The sequence below is a fragment of the Vitis vinifera genome, chromosome 7, assembly GCF_030704535.1.
Source record: "Vitis vinifera cultivar Pinot Noir 40024 chromosome 7, ASM3070453v1".
Taxonomy (NCBI): domain Eukaryota; kingdom Viridiplantae; phylum Streptophyta; class Magnoliopsida; order Vitales; family Vitaceae; genus Vitis; species Vitis vinifera.
Window position 1 is genome coordinate 10,584,868 of NC_081811.1, and position 25,053 is coordinate 10,609,920.

The following is a 25,053-nucleotide window of genomic DNA, read 5'->3' on the forward strand; positions in this document are numbered from 1 at the left end:
GTGGGCAAGTTAAGTTAGCAAACCGAGAGATTAAAAACATATTGATGAAGGTGGTGAACACAAATAGAAAAGATTGGTCTGTCAAGTTCCTTGATTCACTATGGGCATATAGAACAACTTACAAGACCATTCTTGGGATGTCTCTTTATCGCCTAGTCTATGGTAAAGCATACCATCTCCCTCTGGAATTGGAATACAAGGCTTGGTGGGCTATCAAGAAGCTCAACATGGATTTGAGCAGAGCTGGGATGAAGAGGTTCTTAGACCTCAATGAGTTGGAGGAACTGAGAAATGATGCCTACATCAATTCAAAAATTGCAAAAGAGAGATTGAAGAGGTGACATGATTAGTTGGTTTCCCGCAAAGATTTTCAAAAGAGACAAAGACTCTTGCTCTATGACTCTAAGCTCCACATCTTTCCGGGCAAGCTGAAATCAAGGTGGATAGGTCATTTTACCATTCACCAAGTACATTCAAATGGAGTAGTGGAACTACTCAACTCCAACAGCACCAGTAGCTTCAAAGTGAATGACCACCGTCTCAAACCCTTTGTGAAGCCTTTTTCTCGTGACAAGGAGGAATTCATCCTCCTTGATCCACATCAAGCTTGACAAGACCAGTTTTTGGATGGACTTAGTCTTTCTAAAGACTATCAAGTATGGCTTGTGAGTTTATCATAATACTTGACTACTTCAAGGCAGTAGATGATTCCATTCTTGGATATTAGTGAAGACATACTCGTGCGAGTAGTCAAATGGTGAGAAAAAGGAGGATCTCCAGTTATTAGGAGAACTATTTTGCATGATCGAAGAGTGAACCTTCCAAATAGTCTAGTCCATTGATTGATATCAAATGTTCTTAGTCTCTAGAAAACTCTGAGAACTCATCGTAGAGCATGTGTCCTCTTTACTTGCAAGCAACCAAATTGAAAAGCACATGTAAAAGGGTTTTTCAAAATTAGTGCTCTTTTCCTGTTTAAGATATATATATTAGTCTGAGTTCATTTGCTTCAAACTTACTCTTTTTGGTACCAGTTCTAGAGCGATCGTCGCTCGTGTTATAATCCCAAACTAACCGAGACCTCTTAGAACTGCGAAAAACAGTTGGGGTGTTTGTCTTTGGAACAAGTCACAAGTTCCCTTTTACCTAAATAAAACAAAATGTAGATTTAGTAGGAAAAGAAAACCATAAACATCTGATTATGACATTAAATTCCAATATATAGCTCATGTTCTGGGGTTGAGTAGTATTGACAATACATAAGAATAAGAATAAGAATGAGAATGAGAATGAGAATAAGAATGAATATTGTTGATTTTCATGCAACGATTCCTGGTGAAAAATTAGAGAAAAACGAAAAGAAAACACATAGATTTAACGTGGTTTAGCAGATTGCCTATGTCTGCGAGAAGAAGGAAGAAGACTTTTAAAATTTTTAATTTTTTTTATTAAAAAAAGGAAAATAAAAAAAGATTAAACAAATTGTTTTTATATTAAAAAATGCATAAATTTTTAAAAATTTTAAAATTATAAAAATTAATTGAAAAATGGATATAATTTATTTTATCTTTAAAATATTAAGTTAATCAAAGAAAATATATTTAAAAAAATAAAATAAACATGTTGTAAAGGCTTTATATTTAATGATTAATTTAATTATCAAATTATTTTTATGTTTAAAAAAAATTTATTTTTTTATATTTTAAAAATTAGAATAATTGGAAAGGATGTTGGAGAGATAAGATTTAGTAAAAAATAGGAGATAAAAAAGGCAAATAGTTAAGAAAATTTCAAATAAATATATCTGATTAATAAATATCCTTATAAATAATAAATCCTTTAATTAATAATATTTTTTTACCAATATTTAAAATAATAAAATATGTCTGATTTTACATAATTGTGAATATTTCCTTTAAATATTTGTATCCAATGTTTCTACAATCAATTTAGAGTAGTAACAAAAGTTTTAAATTTGAATTATAACCTTTTATTTATTTTTATTTTTATTAAAAAATCTAACTATTTATTGAAAATGATTACCTTATCATTAATCCTCATTTAGTATGATATTTACTTGTTTATTATTAAAATATTTCATCTTTTTATTTATTGTAATTAAAATAAAAAATATATGACCAAAATTTAAAATAAAATAAAAACTAAAAATATAATTTGATTTCCCATTCAAATCCATCACCCTCTTATTATTATATTTTGTTGAATTTTTTTTATATATATCTTTTTTTATAAATAGAGAAGAGTTATGAAGAAAACATTAATTTTTTTTTTAAAAAAACAACTTCTAAACATGTTTTTTGTTTTATTTGTTATAAAAAAACATTTTTTATTAACTCAACCAAACATGTTTTTTCTATTTTTAAGAACAAAAATTGTTTTCCAAACTTCAGTTTCCAAACACAATTTTATTTCTAAAAAAACCAAAAACTGTTCTTAAAAACTATTTTTCAAAACAATGACATTTTAATTGTTAATGGAAAAATAACAACATTTTATTCAATTTTAATGGTAATAAATAATAAGAAAATATTATTAATAAAAAACATTGAATTATTTGGATATTAAGGTGTTATTTGTTATTTGATTATTGTCAATGGTATACCCTATTATTGTTATTTGTTATTTCATTACAAATTGATGTTTTTACTAATGTTTTCTATTGTGTAATTTTGTGGTTAAAAAAGCAATTGATTTGATTTTTTTTGGCTTCTTCTATAGGTAAACTATGTCTAATTTATCGGTGGCAATAGTTTGTTTTTGTAATGGGAAAATGGTGAGAACACAAACCGATGTTGATTATGTTAGGGATAGAGTTGTGGTTGAACCTATTCATGTGCCTCTTGGGACAACATACGAACAACTACTGGAAATGATATACTCGGTCACTGACATCAATAAAGAACATTTTCAATTAATTCTTAGTTGTAAATATCCTATGAAAAGAGGGAATAAATTCCAAGCTTGCCTAGTAAAGAATGATAGTGGTGTAGCTCGAATGTTAGAAATGCATAATAGATTTGGGGTGGATGAAGTTGAGTTATTTGTTGAACAAGTACCTATTGACTTACAAATGAATTCACCAATTGATAATTGCATACCTTTGTTACTTGGTGAAAATGATGGTACTAGTAATGTTCAAAATCCATTTACTTTTGAGCATAGATTAGAAGAGGATGGGGAAGACGAAGAAGGAATACAATGTGATGATGATAGTGTACGAGCCGAGGATGTCCATAATGATGATAATTCGGGATAGAGAAGGTAGGTTGCCTTTTTTAGCTGTTTGTGAGGTAATTGAAAGAGAACAAACGAGATATGTGGCTGTGGATGGGGAAAGATGTAACTTGTCAAACAGTCCAAATATAAAGGATTTAGATGACCCAATTAAATTATATCTAATTTAGTATCATTTGGCACCATCATCACAGTTTGAAAATGTTGAAAACATTGGTCATGTTGTGTCAAGTGATTGGATCCCATGGGAAAACACTCTTATGGGACATCCAATCGGAGAGTTCATAGTGGGCCAAATATTTAATTCCAAAGGAGATTTACAACATGATGTAAAGATGCATTATATTAATTCGCACCAAGAGTATATCGTTTTGTCATCCACAAAGAAATTGTTGGTCCTAAGATGCAAGAAAGCTGAACAGTCTCAATGTCCTTAGAGACTTCATGCTACAGTTGTTAAAGGGAAATCTTTATTTGAGATCAACAAATATAGTGGCCCACACACATGTGTCAATCCTTGCATGAACCAAGATCATCATTAGTTAGACTTAAACTTGATAGCCACCCATATAGAGGGAATGATTAAGACACAATTCACATTTTCAGTGGCTGCCATTCAAGCAAGTGTTGTAGAAAGATTCGGGTATCGGATCTCACACACTAGGGCTTCAAAAGGCAAGCGTAAAGCATTAACTAATTTGTTTGGTGATTTTTATAAATCATATGCTAAACTGCCACATTTTTTTTTGATGCCTTAGAGCAAGCAAATCCAGGATGTGTTGTAATTTCTAAAACATTCCCAGGTAATATGCGAAATGAAGAGGTATTTCAGTGAGTCTTTTGGGCATTTCATCCTTGCATAGAGGGCTTCAAGCATTGTTGTCCTATGCAAACTATTGATGGTACACACTTGTATGGGAAGTAATAAGGCACTATAATGATTGCCATGGGCTGTGACGGAAATAATCAATTATTTCCTCTTGCTTTTGCATTAACTGAGAGTGAAAATGTTGATAGTTGGGGATGGTTTTTGGCATGTATTAGAAATCGAGTAACTCAAAGGAGGGGTCTTTGTGTTATCTTTGATCGTCATTCAGGCATTATGGCTGCGTTTACTGATATTTATCTTGGTTTGTCAGAGCCAAATGCGTATCATTGGATTTGTATTGCCCATCTTGCTAGCAACTTTATGACTCGCTTTAAGGACAAATGCTTGAAACAAATTTTATGCAAAGCTGTCTTAGAAACTAAGGTAGAAAAGTTCAACATGCATATGGACACAATTGGGAAAATTAATCAAGACGCACTTAGCTGGTTGGAGGTTATTCCTTTTGAGAAATGGGCACTATCACATGATGGAGGTCAACAATATGGCATAATGACTATGAACATGTCAGAAGTGTTCAATAGTGTGCTTAAAGGGGCACGAAGCTTCCCTATCACCGCATTTGTTCAATTGACATTCTATTGAGTTAATAGTTACTTTGCTGTAAGAAGAGAACATGGTGCTAGTCGATTTGCTTCAGGTGAAGAATACACTCCTTACGTTGATGCTAAGATTAATGCAAATGTTGTTAAGCCAGGTTCTCATGAGGTTTTTTTGTATGACCACTTCCAAGGACTGTTTCATGTGAAGGCTAATAGGGGTAGTAAAAGGACATCATCTAGTAGGCGAACATATCGTGTTAACCTATGTGAGCATGGATGCACATGTGGCAAACCACTCATATACGGATTCCCATGTAGTCATATTCTAGCGGAATATCATTTTCATTCAATTGATTTTAGATCATTTGTTCAACATTATTATATTATGCAATCATATTTTAGCTCTTGGGCACCACTGTTTAACCCCATACACAATGAGTATGAGTGGCCACCATATGTTGGTTTAGTTATTGTGCCTGCAGATTCAATGAAACGTGTCAGGTGGACGACCTAAATCTACTCGTTTGCACAATGAAATGGATGTTAGAGAAGGTAAAACCTCGGTTACATGTGGTTTGTGCAAACAAAATGGTCACAATCGTCGTTCTTGTCCAAATAAGAACATGGGTGCTGGGCCTTCATGATGGGTGTTGGGCTTTGGATGTTAATATTATGTTATTTGTATTTTGGACAATACCTATGTTATAAGAGAGACTTTGTTGTTAATTTCAAAATTGTAATATTAACAATTATTAGTCTTACAATAGTATATCATTTGCAGATGAATATTTTGATTAATTAGGTTGTTTGTATTTTGAAGAATACCTTATTTATAGGGGAGACTCTATCAAAATTTTTAATATTTCAATGCGAACATTAGTGTTTGACATTTTTTTTTCATTATTGTACTTGGATATTGATATTGGTTGTAGATGAATATTTTGATTAATTAGGTTGTTTGTATTTTAGAGAATATCTTATTTATAGGGGAGACTCTGTTGAAATTTTTTAAATTATAATATTAACATTAGTTTATTATGATAGTATAGTAATGGAGCATAGAGAGGGCAGATTCGATTTAGATCCATTAGATCGCTCTATTTTAGTGCTACAGGACAGACATAGGTCTCAATTAGTGGATTCTGGTTAGGTATATATGTATATATAAATATAGATGTATATAAAAACATAATCATAAACCTTAATTAAGTTCTTATTTAATCGAAATGGTATCTTTTGTAGCTTAATCGGGTATTGACATGTCGACAACGTTTATGGACATTCATGCGAGAGTGGGAGATGGACCCTTGTATTCGGCGATATGTGATGCAGTCTGGATTTTATGGTGTATATAGTGTCAAACACATTTCACTAGATTGGCCATTGATCATGAGTCTTGTTGAGCGATGGTGGCCTGAGACACACACATTTCATTTACCTATTGGAGATATGACTGTTACTTTATAGGATGTAGCCATGATTCTAGGATTACGTATTCATGGGCCTCCTATCACTTGAACATGTGACATAGATTGGTCACTACTATGTTCAGAGCTTTTAGGTGTCTGGTGTTGTCCCACCTCTATCTCAGATTAAAGGGTTAGCTATATCAGCACAATGGTTGCATGAGCAATTCTCATATCCACCAGCAGGGGTCGATGAAGTTATTTTATAGCATTATGCTCGTGCTTTCATATTAACACTATTGGGTGGAGCATTCTCTGCAGACAAGACTGGCACACATTTACAGTTATGTTATCTTTCACTGTTGAGAGAATTCACTGAGATTTCTCACTATAGTCGGGGCAGTGCAGTGTTGGCATACCTTTATAGAGAGCTATGCGAGTTTGGATAGTGCCATAGAGATTTCTAGACCTATCACACTATTACAAGTATTTCGACATAACTATCTATTCTAATTAATTGACTCACATTATTGTTGTAAGTTGTCTAATTTTGATAATGCTATCTTATTTTGTAGTTGTGGTCATGAGAGAGGCTTCATGTGGGTCAACCTGATTTCCGTCATCCTCCAGTGCCTATAGTAGTCCCACATGTACATGATGAGGTAGTTGATGGTTTACATGATCATCTATTGTCAGATGAGGCACTCCCAATCGATCCATTGGGCCACGGGTGGAGAGTATCCCTGTCATTGTCTCATAACCCATCACCACATGTGTTGACATTCTATCAAGATCAATTGGATGCCCAGACACGAGATCAGGTAAAGTGTTGATGCGTAAGATTACCTTTGCAACATTTTCCACCAATGTGACTAATTAATTTTTTTTTATAAATTACAGGTATTATGGGAACCATATACAACAGATTTGAGTGCACATCTTTTGGCTATATGTCAGGCTGATGAAGAAATTTGGCGAACTATATCACCTCTAATATGCTTTGATATTATCGAGTGGCATAGACCAGAGCAAGTTTTACGCCAGTTTCGTATGCAACAAGGGATACTTTCACCTTGCTTGATAGATATGGAACTACATTTAATGGATAGGCAAGGACGACATCAGTATGATTGGGTGACATTCCATGCTCATTATATTTCTCTTCGGGCTACTTGTTTTGAGTGTATTGCAACAACACCACTTGCTATTACTACCATGGATTTTTATGATCCATATATGTAGTGGTATCGACGCATCACGCGACGCTTGATCGCACTTGTTTTGCATAAAGATCATATGAGGTTCCATAGTACAACTTCTACCACTAAGTTATTGGTGAGACCATTTGAGATACAAAACCATTTTTTAATGAATGTTAAACTTAAATTATGTGCAAATGCCTCATGTTTTATTTTCTTATACAAATCATTGTCGTATCGCATATGGCTATTTCAAATGATTTGGATGAAACTCACTGAATTTCTATCGATGTTTTATGTACACTTAACACATGAGCCATATACATCTTTAGGGCCATCCATGAGACCACCATCATTGATTACGCCTATTAGGGTACCACCCATTAGAGGTCGGGGGAGAGGTGGTCGTTGAGGTAGTCACCGACATGTACTTTGGCATCTACTTTGGTACAACTCTCACATCCACTAGTCACATCTACCTTTCCTCTGTTTCAGCCAGAGTCACCACTCTTTCCTACTGATGTATCCATACTAGCCCATTCATCTCGACCAGAGACTACCATACCATCTACTCTTACCCTTGTTGAGCCATCTATATCATTAGACTTACCTTTATTCCCTCATGTTACATCTATATAGACTTATTCACCTCCATCTCCACCTTCATCCCAACCATCTATATCATTGGATGCACCCCCACCTATTATAAAGTCTGTTACACCCCACCTATTATAGGGTCTATTACACCTCCACCTGTTACAAAGTCCATTGCATTTCTACCTTTTCTTCAGGGAGCAACTCATGCCGCACGATTACATGTACGGGTACCTAGAGGACATTGATCTCTACATGTACGTCGAGTTCTACCTCCATCAGTTCCATCTATCTAACTCGATAGGTCATGTAGATGACGTGTCACAGTCTATAAAGATGGAGACTTTTCAGATACCACAAATGGATACAACAAATATGACCATCTATCGTAGATGTTCACAACGGAAGAGAAAGATTCCATCATGTGGGACACATTGAGAGCTTTTTTCATGTTTGTAGAACTATAATACTTTGGTTCATACATTTAAGGTTATATAAAGTGTTACTTCAAATTACTGATGTTATGTTATTCACCCATTTCCTTGATAATTTGAACAAATAAAACTCAAATGTATCCTAAAGTCTAAATGAAAGAAATTCTAACTAAACAAATTCTTACAACCATTACCTATTTTTTCTTTCATATAATTAAAAAATTATACATTTTAACCAAGACATAATTTTAAATCATACTTAATAAGGAATAACCTAAAATCATAATCATTAGCATTATTTTCCATATAAAAATATAAAATTTTAAAATAATATAAACAATTTGTTTAGTTATTTTAAAATTTAAAAATAATGTGAATAAATAATTTTCTTTAATTCATATGTGAAAATATTCATAAAAAAATAAATATTTTATTTACCATAAATATATAAATTTTTATGGGAATGCATGTAGGCCAAATTATTTTCTCAAAATTTCAAGGAAAATATGAAAAAATAAAGATATATATATAATTTTAAAATAGTCGTAACGAAAAAATAATAATTTTCAATTGACAATAGAAAATTGTAAGAAATTTTCCCTACTCCGAAACGAACTTTAAGGAAATTTGGTACATTATTAAGAAATTTTTGTACATCTATAATTTACACTAAAAATTAAAAATAAAAAAGCAAAGTTCTAAAATCCCATACTTTTTTTAGTTATGGTTACATGAGTTCCCTTTAAAAATATTTATGAAACCATAATTATTAATTGTGGTTTGAAAGAAAATTATAAAACCACAATTTATGACTGTGGTTTTAAAGAAAATTGTAAAACCACCGTCTATGACTGTGGGTTTTTATGATATTTTTAAAACCACGATTACTAACTGTGGTTTTATGGTTATTATGATAAAAAATATTTTAAAAATAATATTAAAATCGCAATGCCATTAAAATGGACGTAGATTAAAAATAATTTTGAAACTACAGTTTCTAACTGTGGTTTTAAGGAAATTTATAAAACCACAGTCTGTGACTATGATTTTAAGAATATTTTTGTAACTTTTAAAATCACAGTCGTTAATAGTGATTTTTTATACTAAAAAAAATCATGTGGATGCTTATGTGGATACAAAATATTAATTTGACAAATATTTTGAGATGGGGATACTATTCTTGCCATTTTTTTTCAACAATGGATTATTTTGGACTTAAACTAAGGAATTTGCCAAGAAACATGCATGAAAAATTGGCTCGTTGTCGCCTGACAAGCGTGTTTTTTCAAAGATATGCAAGGACGATTCCGTTTCCATTCTTTCCAGCACCATGACTTTGTCGTGTTGCCAAAAATGGAGGAAAGAAAAAGGAAAACAAAAAGGAAAATTCGTGACTTGTGGTTCGTCTTATCAAAATAGAAAATAAAAAAATAAAAAATAAAAATGCAAAAAAGAAACTTTCATGTGCCAGCTAATTAAAAGCTTTATTAATGCTTTCAAAAATATAAACATAACGTAATCCACACAAATACATCATATTTTAATGTGATTTGATACATTATATTTACATTCTATCAATGAGAGAAATAATCATTCTAAATATAATTATTGAGTTTCTTAAACATCTCATATTTTCTTATATGTTTACACCATGAGCCTCAAGTCCTTCCTTCTATTGAATGTCTTTCACTCTTATTCACATTTCAATTCATAAGGTATATTCTTTGCAAACTAATTTTCATCTTTTAACTTTTTCAAAGATTATTCTAATAATTTTTTTTATTTTATAAAAAAAAATATAATATTATAATAATATACCAAATTAGAAAAATGTTATATACAAATCTTTTTACAAAAGGAAACGCATATTTTGTTTAGGAAAAAGACCAAAGAAAATAAAAGCCGCAAAGTAGCAGGCTTTGTTTAGGAAAATTCTAGATAACGACTTTGTAATATCATATCCAATTTTCAATTCAAGTGTTTATGGATATTACTAAATTTAGGTAAAAAATGTAAAACCTAAATGCAAAAAAATGCCAAACTAGAACTTAGATAAAAATAAAATAAAATATAGGTACTAAAAAGCTAAAATGGATAATTATTTTAATTAATTTTCACTTTGCAGATGGTCTTGATAAAATAGAAAGACTCTTCATTAATTTTGTGGTTCAGCTGAAGTAGAAACCACACCCATATAGATCATCCAATCATATATAGTGGTGCATATGCAACCCATCAGCTGAGATTTTCTCTTGGAATTGAGGGCATTATGATGTTTTCAATCACATTTCATTTTTCAAATTTACGATTTTCTCTTCATTTGAATACTTTGTAATCTGGGTTTTCCATGATAGATTCGCGCACCTTTGTGGACGTGTGATGGGAGGAGGGAGACATCACCCAGATTTTTCTTCCTTCAAAGATTTGTTTGTATCCATCCAAGGCTACATGCAAATATGTAGCGTGGAATCTAAGATTAAAAATTTACTAAAATAATCTTCTCAAATCTCGAAGTTTTCTAACAAGTAATAGAGATGTTTTTGAAGCTTATGGCCGTTTCGCCATGTTAAGGAAGAAAGAAGATGGATGCTTTTCTATTATTATTATTATTATTTTCATTTTGGTTAAAATAAATCCACAAGAGCAGGGTCAACATGAAATTCAATAAAGTAATATTATTCCCATTGGACCCCACTCCAAATAAGTCCTTCAATACATCAATACAGAAGACCATCAGACCTAACCAAATATTTGTAGTCCACGATCAAACAGCTATTTTCAGGGTAACAAAAGTTATTATATGCTTGGCCAATGGCTGAGCTGGAAGTTTAGTTCGGGTGGCAACTTTTAAGGCATATATAAATTTTGTCAATTATAAAGAATGTGGACTTTGACCCAATAGCCCAACCTTAACATTTTTCAAGGGGGCGCAACTGGCTCCACTCCTTGTGAGACTACTTGTTACATATTTTCTATATTATAAGGTGTTTCAAAAGCATAGTTGGTTTGTAAGTGGTAATTGGTCAGTGTCATCTCATGTTAATCCCATCATACGGTAAAAATGTATAACATTTAGAGGACGTTTGGTAAATAACTTATGTCTACACCAAACTCCTCTGCCGGCTACATGTACAAGCTGACCATCAAAGTCATATGTATGACGGTCTCATGCACAAAATCCAGCCATTAAGGCCACCTGGCCGGCCAGCATCAAATTTTGCCAATTACGTACGGCATACACCTCATCAGACTGCACCCAATAAGCCACTTCAAGCCGTTTTCAACAAACTAGCAAGAAATTTGATGGTCAAAAGTCAAAGCGATGCGCCAACCTCTGTGCACCACTTAAAACAAAAAGAATTATGCCAATACGAGAGAGAAAAGAAGTGGTTCAAAAGACAACTGACTGAATTCATCATAAGCCCTCATATAATATATAAGAGTTGAGCTAATGAAAATTCACTTTTTAATGTATAGAAAATTAACACAACAATTAATGCTTGAAATATACAGGAATCCCTTAAAAGTACATTTTTGATCTTCCAACCCTGTAACATGAAGTACAAAAACAAATATGCGTGCTAGCTAATTAACTAATACTGGGTTTTCCATGAATGGAAATATTTATTTGTATTTTCTTCTGTTCTTCTTATTCAAAACCTCAACCCAAATGTCCAGTTCTAAAACTTAAACGGAATTGAAAATTTGCTGTCCAGGTGATAATATCATTTTTGGATCAAACTGAGCTTTCCTGTCTTCAAAAGTCCTCCATTTTGGGCCGAAATGATTCATCCAATCTTTCTTGGTTGTGTAGCGGGAAAGGTACCGCTTAATCTTGATACCAGCTTTATCACAAAACTTCAGTATTTCTTTGTTTTGATTCTCCAAGGGTTCCCAGTCATCAGCCCCACTTGAATGCAACAATCCTACAGTGTAGAATATATCTTCATCTGGTATAACTGCAGACGTCCTATCATCCCACCTGCAATGTATATAAAAATTTCAATCACATTAAACAAGATATATTTATTCAGATTTGAGAGAAAAGTTATAATCAATGATCTATTTTGACATTAAACAAGATAACTTAGTGGTTCAGAATTTTACTTGTTTCGGATCACTGGGTAGACGAGGAATGTTCCAGTGGTCTGGTTTATTTTGGGGAGAATGTCCCTGAAGACACCTGAGTTGAAGTCTGAGATACGGGATCCCGGAACAAAGAGATTCAGCCATGGATGAGGAACATCCCACAGTCCTTTTGCTCGAAGATTTAGCTCTTCGCTATGAACTCGGTTTAGAAAATCTACTAAGGAGACATCTTTTGTGAAAACAAAACCAGGAAGGAAATTCAAGCCTTTAAGCAGCTCCTGGAGTTCCTATAAAGACAATCATTCTCAAGTCAAGTATGGCCCAGTATATATATGCTTAACCTAGCAGATATATACATGTATAGGTAATAGGAATAACAGAAATTCATTAGCTATATATGTACCTCATCAACTGTATGGCTTGTGAGTTCATCGTAATACTTGACCACTTCAAGGCAGTAGATGATGCCATTCTTGGATATTAGTGAAGATATTCTCGGGTATTCAGAGGGTGAGAAAGAGGATCTCCAGTTATTAGGAGAACTATTTTGCATCAAGAGTGAACCTTCCAAATAGTCCAGTCCATTGATTGAAATCAAATGTTCTTGGTCTCTAGAAAATGTGGAGAAGTCATCGTAAAGCATCTGTATCCATTTTACCTGCAATCAAATTGGCCATACTAATTAAGTGAGGAACACGAGTAAAAGGGTTTTCCAAAGTACTGCTCTTGCCTTGTTTCAGTTATATATATATATTAGTCACATATCATCTACTGGGTTCATTTGCTTCACCCTTACTCTTTTTGGTGCCGGTTTTAGAGCGATCCTTGCTCTTATTATAATCCCAAACTGCCCGAGACCTCCTAAAACCGCAAAAAACAGCTCGGAGTTTGTGTCTTTGGAACAAGTCACAAGTTCCCCTTTACCTGAATCAAACAAAATGCTCACTTCATCAGGAAAATGAAGCAAACTCTAAACATCTGATGCATGCAGGTAATTAATAGGAGATCTCTTGAATGGAAATTTTTGTCCCACATTTGAAACTAATTGCATGCAACCATTTGATTAAAATTTGTGATAATTCTTAAAGGCATATGGTACCTAAGGCACATCTTCTATCCATACAATGAGAATGAGAAGGAGGATAAGGGTAAATATTATACCAGTAAGAACATCCATTTCATAGACGTTGCTGATCTGAGGACCATGGCGGAATGTCTGGCCGCTAATTCCGGCATTAGAGAGTGTACCACCAATTGTTAGGTACAAATAGTCAGTCCACGACACTGGTGCAAGTCCATGTTTGAGCGTAGCTTGCAGCACATCAATCCATAGCTGCTCACCCCCAGCATCAGCATAGGAACCCGATATCGGATTCTTGGTAACCCTAATTCCACTTCCACGGCTGCAGTTATTTAACGATCTCATCTCCACCACAACCCCATGAGGAGCCATGGCTTGTCCGCGGAGGGAATGGCCTTGGCCCCTGGCGGCTATGCTAAAAGGAAAGGAACGATTATAAGCGAACTTGACTAGAGATGCAATATCTTCTATGGAAGAAGGATAAAGAACTGCAGCTGGATTTGGTGGATGAACAAGTTTGCCAAAATCCCTAGAGGCCATTCTAGTGGCATTGGGATCCACCCTGAGTCGAGACGCAATATCGAGGGACTGGAGTTCATTTGGGAGCACATCAGGCCATGGTCTTAACCCTATGCTTGATGTAAAATGGCTTAAAACACTGATGATAATGAAGGAGGTTGAGATTGGACAACTCCTAGCCATGGAAGAAAGGCGTAAAGAAGAAGTTGGTGGAGGGAGAAGCAGGAAAGGGGGTATTTATAGAGAAGGAATTTGCATGAAAACTAGCATGAAATCTTGGTTGGCAGAGAAGATCTTTGGTATTTGGATTGAAAACGAAGTCGGGCCCAGCATGTATGTTTTTTCAGAGATACGCAATGACGACCGTTGGGATTCCATTCCCATTCATTAAAATACCATGACTTTCACGTTCAAAACAAATGAATCGTAACTAAACACGAAAAACCAAAATGTCCATCCAAACCAATTAAAAACTGATATGATTGATCAAATTTCAAAACTCGTGAAGTTGAATTAAGTTTGAAAATTTTGAAAATCGACTTTGTTCGTTTGAAATTTGGCTTTCTTGTTACCAAACCACGATACGAATTGAATCAAACCTACATTTAAGATTTATGTATAATTATTTAATGTTTAATACTTTTTTTATATTAGACTTTGCTAAAATTTACACAAATTGAGCCGACTTTGATTAGGAAATTTCCATGGTAACATTTTAATATCACATCCAATTTTAATTTATTTAAGTGATGACGTATACGACTAAATTTAGATTGCTGAACTGAACCAAAAAAGTTTGAAACCTAGTGGTGCATGCCCAACCCAAACGACATCATTCAACTTGCTTTGTCTTCCTTCTCTCTTCTCTCCATTTTAGGACTCTATTTGTTGTCAAAATCAGTGACGGTAAACAAGGATCTGCAGAGATTTTCTTGTGGAATTGATCAAGGCATTACGATATTTTTAATCAGATTTCATTTTTCAAAATTACAGATTTTCTCTTCACTTGAAGATTCTTTAATATGGGCTTTTCCATGATAGAATCATACGTTGTGGACTTGAGTTGAGAGGAGGGGAGACATCACCAAGATTTTTCTACGTTCAAAGATTTTGTTTGTATCCATCCAAAGATACATGCAAATCAACAATGTGGAATTTAAGATCACACAGCAACCCCGCATTGTCTTGTTGAATCATCATCACCTCAAATCTCAAGTATTACAAGTAATGAAGATATTTTTGAAGCTTAATAATTTTCTAACAATTTTAAAAAATAATTTCACATTTAATTATTTTGGTTCTTATATATCTTTTTATTCTGACTTCTTAAATTCCCAACGTTTTAAACATCTATTTAAAATAAATCAACAAGGGTATATGAAAAGTCAAAGTCATCAACAAACTAATATTATTCACAATGAACCTTCCCAAATTAATCCTTCAATACAACAATAAAGAATTCCATCGGAGCCAAACAAATATTTCTAGTCTAAGATCAAGCATATATTTATTTTGAGGGTAATAATCAATGATTTGTGATTACATATCGTCAACTCAAATATCCGTTCAAAATATAATCTTTTTGACCATATGCATGCATACCATGGATTGCTTCGAAGATGTCACCGTTGGTTTAAGGGTAGTCATTGGTTAGTCTCATCATCAGATAAAAAGTTATACATTACTTCAGGTGGTGTTTGTTTTTTTGGCTTTTTGCTGAAAGCAATTTAGTTTTAGAATTTAAGTTGTTTGTTTTTATACTTTTTCATGACTTATTATAAACTTTTTACTAAATAGAAAAAGCCAAAATATGTAGCTTTTTCTAAATAGAAAAAATAACATATTGGTTTTTTTTACTTTTTAATACTTAATAGAAATAAAATACTACAAAAACAAATAACCTAATATTTAACACTATTAAGCATTAAGGTTCTATTTAGAATTAAGTAAAAAAACAAACACCACCTCAATAATCTCAAATTTTAAGTTATATAATTTATGTAGTCAATAGGTTGAATTGGATTGAATAATGTTAAATTACCCTCGATATGTTATCTAAACGTGATTATTTCCCCATTTGATGTAATTATAATTTGTTTAAAATCTATTTGATAGTAATTTTAAAAAGCATTTCTAATCTAAAAAGTGTTTTATATGTAAGTAATATATGGAGTTGAACCATGGGGGCATTGATATAACATGATAAATGTATAGGTCAAGTCATGATAATAATCAGATCAACAAAAGCAACAAATTGAAGAAGTCAAAACATGTTGTGTTTGAGTTAGTTAAGAAATGAATTAGGCAGGTCAACAATTGTATGAGTATACAAAAATGATTAATTAACCTTAATGGAAACCATTACTTTTATCATTTTTAAGTTATGCTTGCGTATCGTGTTGAAAATTCCTATTGTGACCCTTCAGTGGCTGAATGAGCTAGGCATTATCATTTGATCATAGCGCATGGAATAGTGATAAGACCTTTTTTGAGTATTCATGCCACTTATTTAATAATAATAATAATTAGTTAATTAGATCTAAAATAACTCAATTAATTACTATTTCCCAACCCATTATTAACAAGCGGAATATGCAATGCAAGGACTAGTTAGAATATTTCTAATCATTCATCAAATTTCTCCTTTTTCCTTAATAGAATTCTGACCTTCGTAATATGATTTGGCCCGACCTGACTTCCACAGCCTGGTCAACATGTGCGAATTATTGACCTTTATGCCTATGTTAGCTAGGCTCTTTTCTATGCTTTTGTCTTCTTACTTTTTTCTTTTTTTATTTTTTCCCACTTAATATTATGTATATATTAGTTCAATATTCTGACAATGAGAACACCCAAGTGGACTGAGATGTATTGCTAAAAGATTTAAGACTGACAAAGAATGTTGTTGTCCGTAAGAGTTGATTTGGAAATCATTTAGGAAGTGTTTGTAATTTTTTTTGAAAAATAAAAATTTCAAGTATTAAAAATGATAAAAACACTTTCTAAAATTACTATAAAATGTATTTTAAGTGTTTGATAAAATTTAATAAACACTTCTAAAAATTTGAAAAACTACTTATAATATTGAAAAATTACTTTAATTAATGTTTTCTAGAGAAACATTTAATAGAAAACTTTATAAAAAAACACTTATATTAAAAACATTTTGTTAAAATTATTTCCAAACATACTCTAAGTCCTCTAGTTATCTAGCTACTCATAATCAAGATTAATGAAGGAATTGTTTGAATACATTGACTAGTGAGTAGTTGTAAAAATCTTGAGCATATTGAATATAGGAGGAAAAACTCTTTGCTACCTAATTACAATTTGATTTTATAGACTAAGAATGACATTGAGTCCCAAACATTCACGTTGATACGTAGGTGAATCCTTCCGGCCAATTCTTTTTTCTTATATGAAACAAGAAGAAAGTGTAAATAAAACAAAATTTCTAAACTATTGCTAATCTAACTCTAGCATTCCTTGCTATTCTAACTATTCAACATCCCTTTGGTTCTGCATTTTTAATTCCTTATCTATTTCTTTCAAACTTCATCCATTGTCTAATGGAATCTGAAGTAAACCTTTCCTCTAAGTTCGATATCTTTACTAGCTAGCACTTCCATCCCTATATATAAATGACATGTTAATTTTTAAGACTAACCAAGAAGTTTGCGAGACAAAAGAATTCCTATTGTCTAACTTGGATGTAAATGACCTAAGAGAGGCATGATTCTAGAAGCAAAATAACTAGAGTACCTAGTGGTGGGTTTAAACTTTCCCAAGAACACTACATTGAGAAAATCGTAAGGAAGTTTAAACATTAGGATTGTAAACTTGTATTGACTCCTTATGATCCTAACTTCTAGCTAAAGAAAAATAAAAACATGGTATAACCTAACTAGAGTATATGCTTAAATCATTGGTAGCCTAATATATTTACCTAATTGTACATATCAGATCTAACATTTATATAATAAGTAGATTGAGTTAGTACTCCTAATGTTAAGGTCATTGAAATCTTATTTATAGAGTAGTTAAGTATTTGAGAAGAACCAATGATTATGGTCTATACTATAATGAATTTCCAAATTCGTTAGAAGGGTATAATGATGCCAATTGGATATTGATTTAGATAGTTGAAATCCACTAGTGGGTATGTCATTAACCTTGGAGGAGGTGTAATTTCTTGGAGTCCACCAAATAAATTTGCATTACTCAATCTATTAGGAATGCTAAGTCTACTAATTAAAGAAGGCAAATTCTAAGGTTTAGTGGCTTAGAACCTCTTGACATATATTTCTTTATAGACAAGACCAACATCATCTATATTTATGTGTTTTGATAATGACTATGATAATCAAGGCTAAGAATGAGATATTGATGGAAGATCTAGATTGCTACATTCTAAGTCCTAGACCTTTAAGGTGTATGCAGAACTATCCTAGAGATCTTTAGATCCATGCAATGGAAGCATATATCATATCAAAATTGTAGATCTAGGTTTATAAAAACCATACCTATGATATGAATGTTCACAGATCAATTCTAACTAGTGAAAAAGTCGGTGTAAATCTTGAAAACCAAGATACCTTCCACTTGATGGCTTTCTTTCCTGGATCTAGGCACTTGAGGATGGTGGAATCATCTTAGAAGGGTGAAGACTAGGATTCCTCTCTCTGGATCCTTAAAAAAATTGAAGAAGAAGACTAAAGCCCTAACCCCTAATGGGGTTTATATAGGTTTCCAATAGGCTTAAGTGACTTGAGCCCATTTTGGGCTTAGGTCACTTAATCCAATCCACTTAGGTCCTAATTGATTAATTAGCTCTATTGAACTCCATTTAATCAATTAGCTTAGTTTCGAGATAACATTCACAAGTTACTATGCAACCTTATGTTTTTTTATCAAAACACCCTAATGCGCACATGTGAATAAATAGCCTAACTAACCTTGAAATACTATGCCACATAGGAATATAAATTCGAGAGAGGACCACTGGATCTCTCAAAATCCAATTCTAAAGTTGATTCAACATCCCACTATAGAGAATCAACTACATTACAATATTATATGATCTTAGATTAGGATAGAACTTAGGTTTGTGACCTACTATCCATTACATGCAAACTCTCCATGAACTATTCTATATAATTTACCGAAGTATGTGCTATTCACCTCTTAAGATCACCTCTCTAATGCTTGAGCTATAAAGTCTCCTATGATGTGATCAAATGACATACTCTAACTTATGAATATCCTATGTCAAATTTCACAAAAGGAATTATTGCAGTTATGGACCCGCATTTTTCACGTGCGTCCCCACTCGATTGACGAGACTCGCTTTTATTTGTGAAAAATTAATTTTTGGAAAAGTCAGAGTCGCCACTTATTTTATTTTATTTTAAATGGAAAATAAAACAAGAAATAAAACCCTAAAAAAATGACTCCATAATTTTTGGAAAAAGCGTGTCTTTGAAAAACCCGAGTCTAAGTTCGGGAATCAGGTTACTTATTAGGAAGGTACCTCTAGGAGGTAGCACTCCTCTAAGCCCTATAAAGGTCTCTACTGACTAAGTTAAGGGGAATGTGCCAATTAATTGGTTAATTATAGATACTTAAGTAGGTTAGGTGATTTCAAAAGAATGGCATGCCTAACAAGAAAACCAATCACAATCATAGAGAAGATTTAGGGTGCGTACCTAAACCACTTCTTAAGCACTATCACAAAACATCAGAGATTGGTTTAAATAGTATATCACCCATCATGTACTTTATCATAAATGATTGAACAATGTAGCAAATATCAAGACACCCAAGCACTATCAAACATAGGCATAGTTCACAATGACAAGCATATTCACATAATCTAGAAAGTGGGTGATAGGGAGTGTATTTGGATAGCATAGATAACAAATAATACGCTTCCTCAGAACATGGGGGGTTAGATAATAAATAATAAAATAGGAAATCCTAACATGCTTATCTAATTAGTATAGCAAAAATGATCAGAATATACGAAATAATCAATCATCACACACATCTTGTACACAATTCCTAAAAAATAGATAGATATGATTACAACAAATAGCAAAGGTGGTAGCAAAAATAAGTTTTGAAAAGATTTTCTTATGTAGGGGTTTCACCAATTCCCCAATCGATATACACGAATTTAGCCTAAAATTATCCCATTTATTTGGAACCATAAGCTTTGATTCATGTTTTTGGTCAAATTCAAAATTTTCATTGAAAACCAAGAAGGTTGCAAACTGATCAAGATATGGTTGCATATTATTTTTTTTTTTTTTAAAAAAAAAGAGATTTTGATTCTAAAAACCCTAAATGATTTTTTTTAACATAAAATTTTCAAAGGTATCTTTTGAGAAAAGCATTTGATTTTAAAATAAAAGGAATTAATGTGAAAATAACAAAACATAAGAAATAAAATATCGAGCAAAACAGAAGAAAACGAATTCATAAAGTGAAATTTTGGACAATCCGAGCAAACTAAAGTGGTGAGAATGGGGGCTAATCTTCACTATTTTCCGATGGCCTTTAAAAAGTAAATTTTATGAGAGACCCTCAAAGCAATAAATTATTCAAACTTAAATCAAATAAGCTAATGAGACATTCACCAAAAATTAAAGACTAGTATTCAAAAAGCACATAAATTGAGCATAACAATCAATAATTAACATTAGATTGGCTAAACACACAAGTACACCTACACTAAAAAAAAAAATTGAAAATGTATTCAATTAGAATTAAAAAAAAAAGCATAAACTTTATGTAATGGGATTAATTAAACTATTGGGTTAAAATAATAAACATACTCAAAGTAAAAAAAAAAATTAAAACTAAACTAAATTATAATTAAAAACATGAATTTTGTTTAGCTCGAGATTAATTAAACTATTGAATTACAACCACAAATACATCCAAACTAAAAAAATAAATTATAACAAAACTAAATCGGAATTAAAAACATAAACTTTATCTAATAAAATTATTTAAATTAATAAATTAAAATTCCTAACACATTCAAACTAAAACTAAACTAATCCAGAATTAAAAATATAAACTTTATTTCACAAGATTATTTGAAGTAATGAATTAAAATCACTAACACATTCAAACTAAAATTAAACTAATCTGAAATTAAAAATATAAACTTTATCTCACAAGATTATTTAAACTAATGAATTAACATCTCAAATGCACTTAAATTAAGAGAATAAATTGTAACTAAATTAAATCGAAATTAAAAGTATGTACTTTATCTAACAAGATTAACAAAGAATCAAAATCTCAAATATATCCAAATTAAAAAAATAAATTAAACCTAAATTAAAACCAAATTAAAAGTGAACTTTATCTAACAGAATTAATTAAATTAATGAATTAAAATCACAAACACATCCAAATTTTAAAAATAAAATTAAACTAAATTAAATCAAAATAAAAAAGAAAAAAAACGGGAAGTTACCTACTTCGTGTTGCTCATACCCCTCGCGAAATGCGTGGCTCTTGTGTGCAACCGAATCCGCTGTCCAAAGATTCCTGCTGCTCCCCTAAGTTCTGCCAGTGTTTTCTATGGAAAAAAAAAAATCCGCGTGTTCTCCCTGCCAAAATTCTCCGTTCTCTCTGTCGAAAACATAAAATCCCCATCTTCTGTTCCTTCTATCTTATTTATATGGCAGTCTTACCTTTCTATGGAATTCTCTGTTTCCATTTTTAATGCGCATCGATATATGGAAAGTGCATACATGGTGACTCACTTGGAGATTCCCTCAAGGAGGCCGCCCTGTGTCCTGTTTGGTAAGTGTCCAAATCCTCCTCAATATTCTCCTCAAATAATATGCATCCATGTGTTCTGACAGGCTGGACGTTATGTTTGACCACCACAGAAGTTAACAGCAATAGTCGGATCATTACTATCCACTTGATGGAACCAGCCTCCAGGAATGAACAGTGCATCTCCTGCATGAAGAATAACCTTCTGAGAGTGCTTCATTGAGTGTTCGGCTCTTGGATGAATTGAAAAATCAGGTTCCTCTAAAGCCACAGAACTATGGTTTGAGGCCTCTCCATATATAGGCATTGGATATAACAAGAGACTTGCAGAAGGGGGCCATAAAACAACTTGCTTGCAGCCATCAATTATGCATAGAAGATCATGGTGTGGATCGCAGTGAGCATTTGATCTAGCTTGAGCACTGTTCGTCCATAAGTTAATAGAAGCAAGCGCTTTTGTCTCTAAAAATGCAGGCGTTTGAATGTCTTCTCCTAAAAGCGAATTGGATTGCTCTGCATCAGATCCTGTCAGTCCATGCCTTTCTGATTCGAAACAAACTCCGCCACCAACATCTCTGTCTTGGAGGCGTTGCTTACAAAAAGCAATAAAGGCAGAAAATGGTAAGGGAACCTTTTCATACTTGACAGCAGGTTGACCATTGTTGAATGGGGGTCCACACCATAGAGAGAACCCTTCTGCTGCTCGAACATGTGGTTTTGGTCATGTTCTTCTGGAAGTGTTGATAAACAGGAGCACCGGTTTCTGTCTTCCATAAGATGACATTCTTTTCTTGTGGTGTTGAAGATTTTTGAAAGGTCTGAAGATAGGTCCCGCAAGGGGACATGGTTGCTGCAGACATGTTGGGAACTGCGAATGATCTGATCTCTTTGGAGCTGCTGCAATCGTATATGTTGACAGTGGAGTCTGATTTCATCACCATGAGTCTGGACCCATCTTCGCTGAACTTTGCATTGGTACAAATAACCTTTTCAAGCTTGACAGAATAGAGTATAGATCCAGCAGTCACGAGCAAATCCCTTTTAGAGGGTTGCTCCCTCCAAGAAAAATCGGGTCAAAATTATGACACATGGGATTGTAAAACAATCCAGCAGCATGACGCTTGTTATAGATATGTATTGGTATGCTTTTACCACAAGAAAATTGGCCTCTACATCTACCAATGCAAGAACTACATAATAATACCATTATGCCTTGAGAGCCCTTTTTCTTTACTTGCTCTGTATGTAGAATCGGAGTTAGATGTGTCCACAGTGCTCGGATTGGAGGACTCTGAAATATGAATATCGGACAAGCAGTACTCAAGGACATCCACATATGTATCTACTGACAGGAGAACAACAGATGTCGAAGCAACCCTAAGAAGATCACGAACCATCTTAGGTTTGACTTCACGAACTATAACTCCCACAACCTGGATTTCAGTTACCAACTCCCATGGTACTGAAAAAACTGGATAATGCTCCTTCACAAATCCACAAACTATAGTTGGTAGCAAATTACCACCAACCCCATTCCTAGGTTGGGAAAGAAACATACCCTCTTCAGCCTTGACCAAATTTCCAGAGTAGAGCTGCTAGACAGGAAGGTCAACAAGGCCAGCATAGAAAGGCCTAGTTACTTGTTCAATCAGACATTCCCAATCAGCTTTAAGAACATTGGTTGAAATTAAGTTACTGTCATCAGAAGGTTCATTAACCAAAGAGTTCCCAGTAGATCTTGGCCAGAAGGAATAAATTCGGTCCCCATAAGTCTTCAGAGCCAGGTTAATGGTACGACCTACAGTTGGCTCAATAGTAGAACTTGAAGGTTCTCTTCTTAGTTTTTGAATTTCCAACACCATTTCAATGTAGGAATCACGAACACAAGACATCAGTTCTCTGTTCCTAGCTTCAATTAACAGATTTCCAACATCAGGTCGTGCCTCAACTGTAGCTTCTATATCCTGGCATTTAAAGAGATAACGACCTCCATTGTGACGGACAAGGAAACATCCAAGAACAGTGACAGGCTTGTTTATGTCACAAGACAAAGGAAGAGGACATATAATGGAGTTTGAGTTTGATAGATAAGAGTCAGCAGGATGGCCATTCCGGGATATATGTGCTGCAACTCCAGCAACAGGAGTCAAGTTGTAAGCCAAATACCGCCTATCAAGAGCCATATTTCTTGTTTGCCCAGAACCCAACAGCAAAGGAGATCGTATCCATTGTATAAGCATGACCTCTTATAAAAAATCCTCCAAAAAAAGATTCTCTTATGCCCAAACCGAAGTGCATTCAAGTCTCATGCCAAAATAAAATAAGAATTAAACCTCCAATTTCAAATTATTTTTTCTAAAATTCCAATATTCTAAACTTAGTTCTTAAAACTTCAATTTTCAAATTAGTTTCAAAACTTGATTTTCAAAAATTTATCTTTTAGATGGTCTGAACTCTTTCAAATTTATTTATTTAGTTTGTTTACTCACCTAATTTAATTATTTATTCATCTTTCATATAATTATTCATTTACGTATTTTATTATTTTTACTTTATTCTATTCGTTTATTTTATTTATTTGTCATTATTATTATTATTATTATTATTATTATTATTTTCTTATTCTCTTCTTTCCCTTTTCCTTCATTAAAATCCTGATTCACCAAAACCTGATTTTTAATAAACTTGCTGCCATTTTTTTATTCAGCCATGCATCTTGTGATTTCCTTTGGTTTCTAATAATTCTCTTGTTTTCATTATTTTAAATAAGCCTGAAGGCAATTTTCATAATTCCAAAATAATGGAATTTGTGAGACTAATTCATACAAGATCGATTGGGTTTTGGTAGGACCCAACATATGTGATTTTCTCATAGATTGATTGATTGTTATGCTTGATTGGCTTGCCTCACTCTATGACATGCATGAGACTATTATGTATTTGTGCACTAACCTTGTCTCTTATAATAACACTTAGCTTGCGACTAAGGTACGCCTTGTACCCTATTATGTTTATTTGTTTATTTGTTATCATGCGAGTCTTGCTTTCACACCGTTGATTACTGTTCGGTATCCACAATTAATCAATCAATTGTTGCACTTGCTTCACCTTATTAGTAGAGACCCATTTTAGGGGCTTAGAGGGGTGTCACGATTTTTACTGTACCTTTCCAATAAGTAACCTGACCTTCGAACCCAAACTCGGTTTTTCACAGACCTGTTTTTCTTTTAGGAGTCACATTTTAGGGTTTT

The 25,053-nt window shown here is 33.0% G+C and overlaps 1 protein-coding gene across 1 annotated transcript; it reads right to left on the minus strand.

The window, feature by feature from the left end:
* Positions 1-11,715: 11,715 nt before the first annotated feature.
* Positions 11,716-14,380, minus strand: LOC100853726 (cytokinin dehydrogenase 3). The gene is made up of 5 exons (XM_059737748.1): positions 13,567-14,380; positions 13,202-13,329; positions 12,809-13,063; positions 12,424-12,692; positions 11,716-12,298 (listed from the first exon to the last, which is right to left on the minus strand). Exons 1-5 carry the CDS (start codon positions 14,186-14,188, stop codon positions 12,004-12,006), a joined length of 1,569 nt encoding a protein of 522 aa, XP_059593731.1. The 5' UTR covers positions 14,189-14,380; the 3' UTR covers positions 11,716-12,003.
* Positions 14,381-25,053: the final 10,673 nt, after the last annotated feature.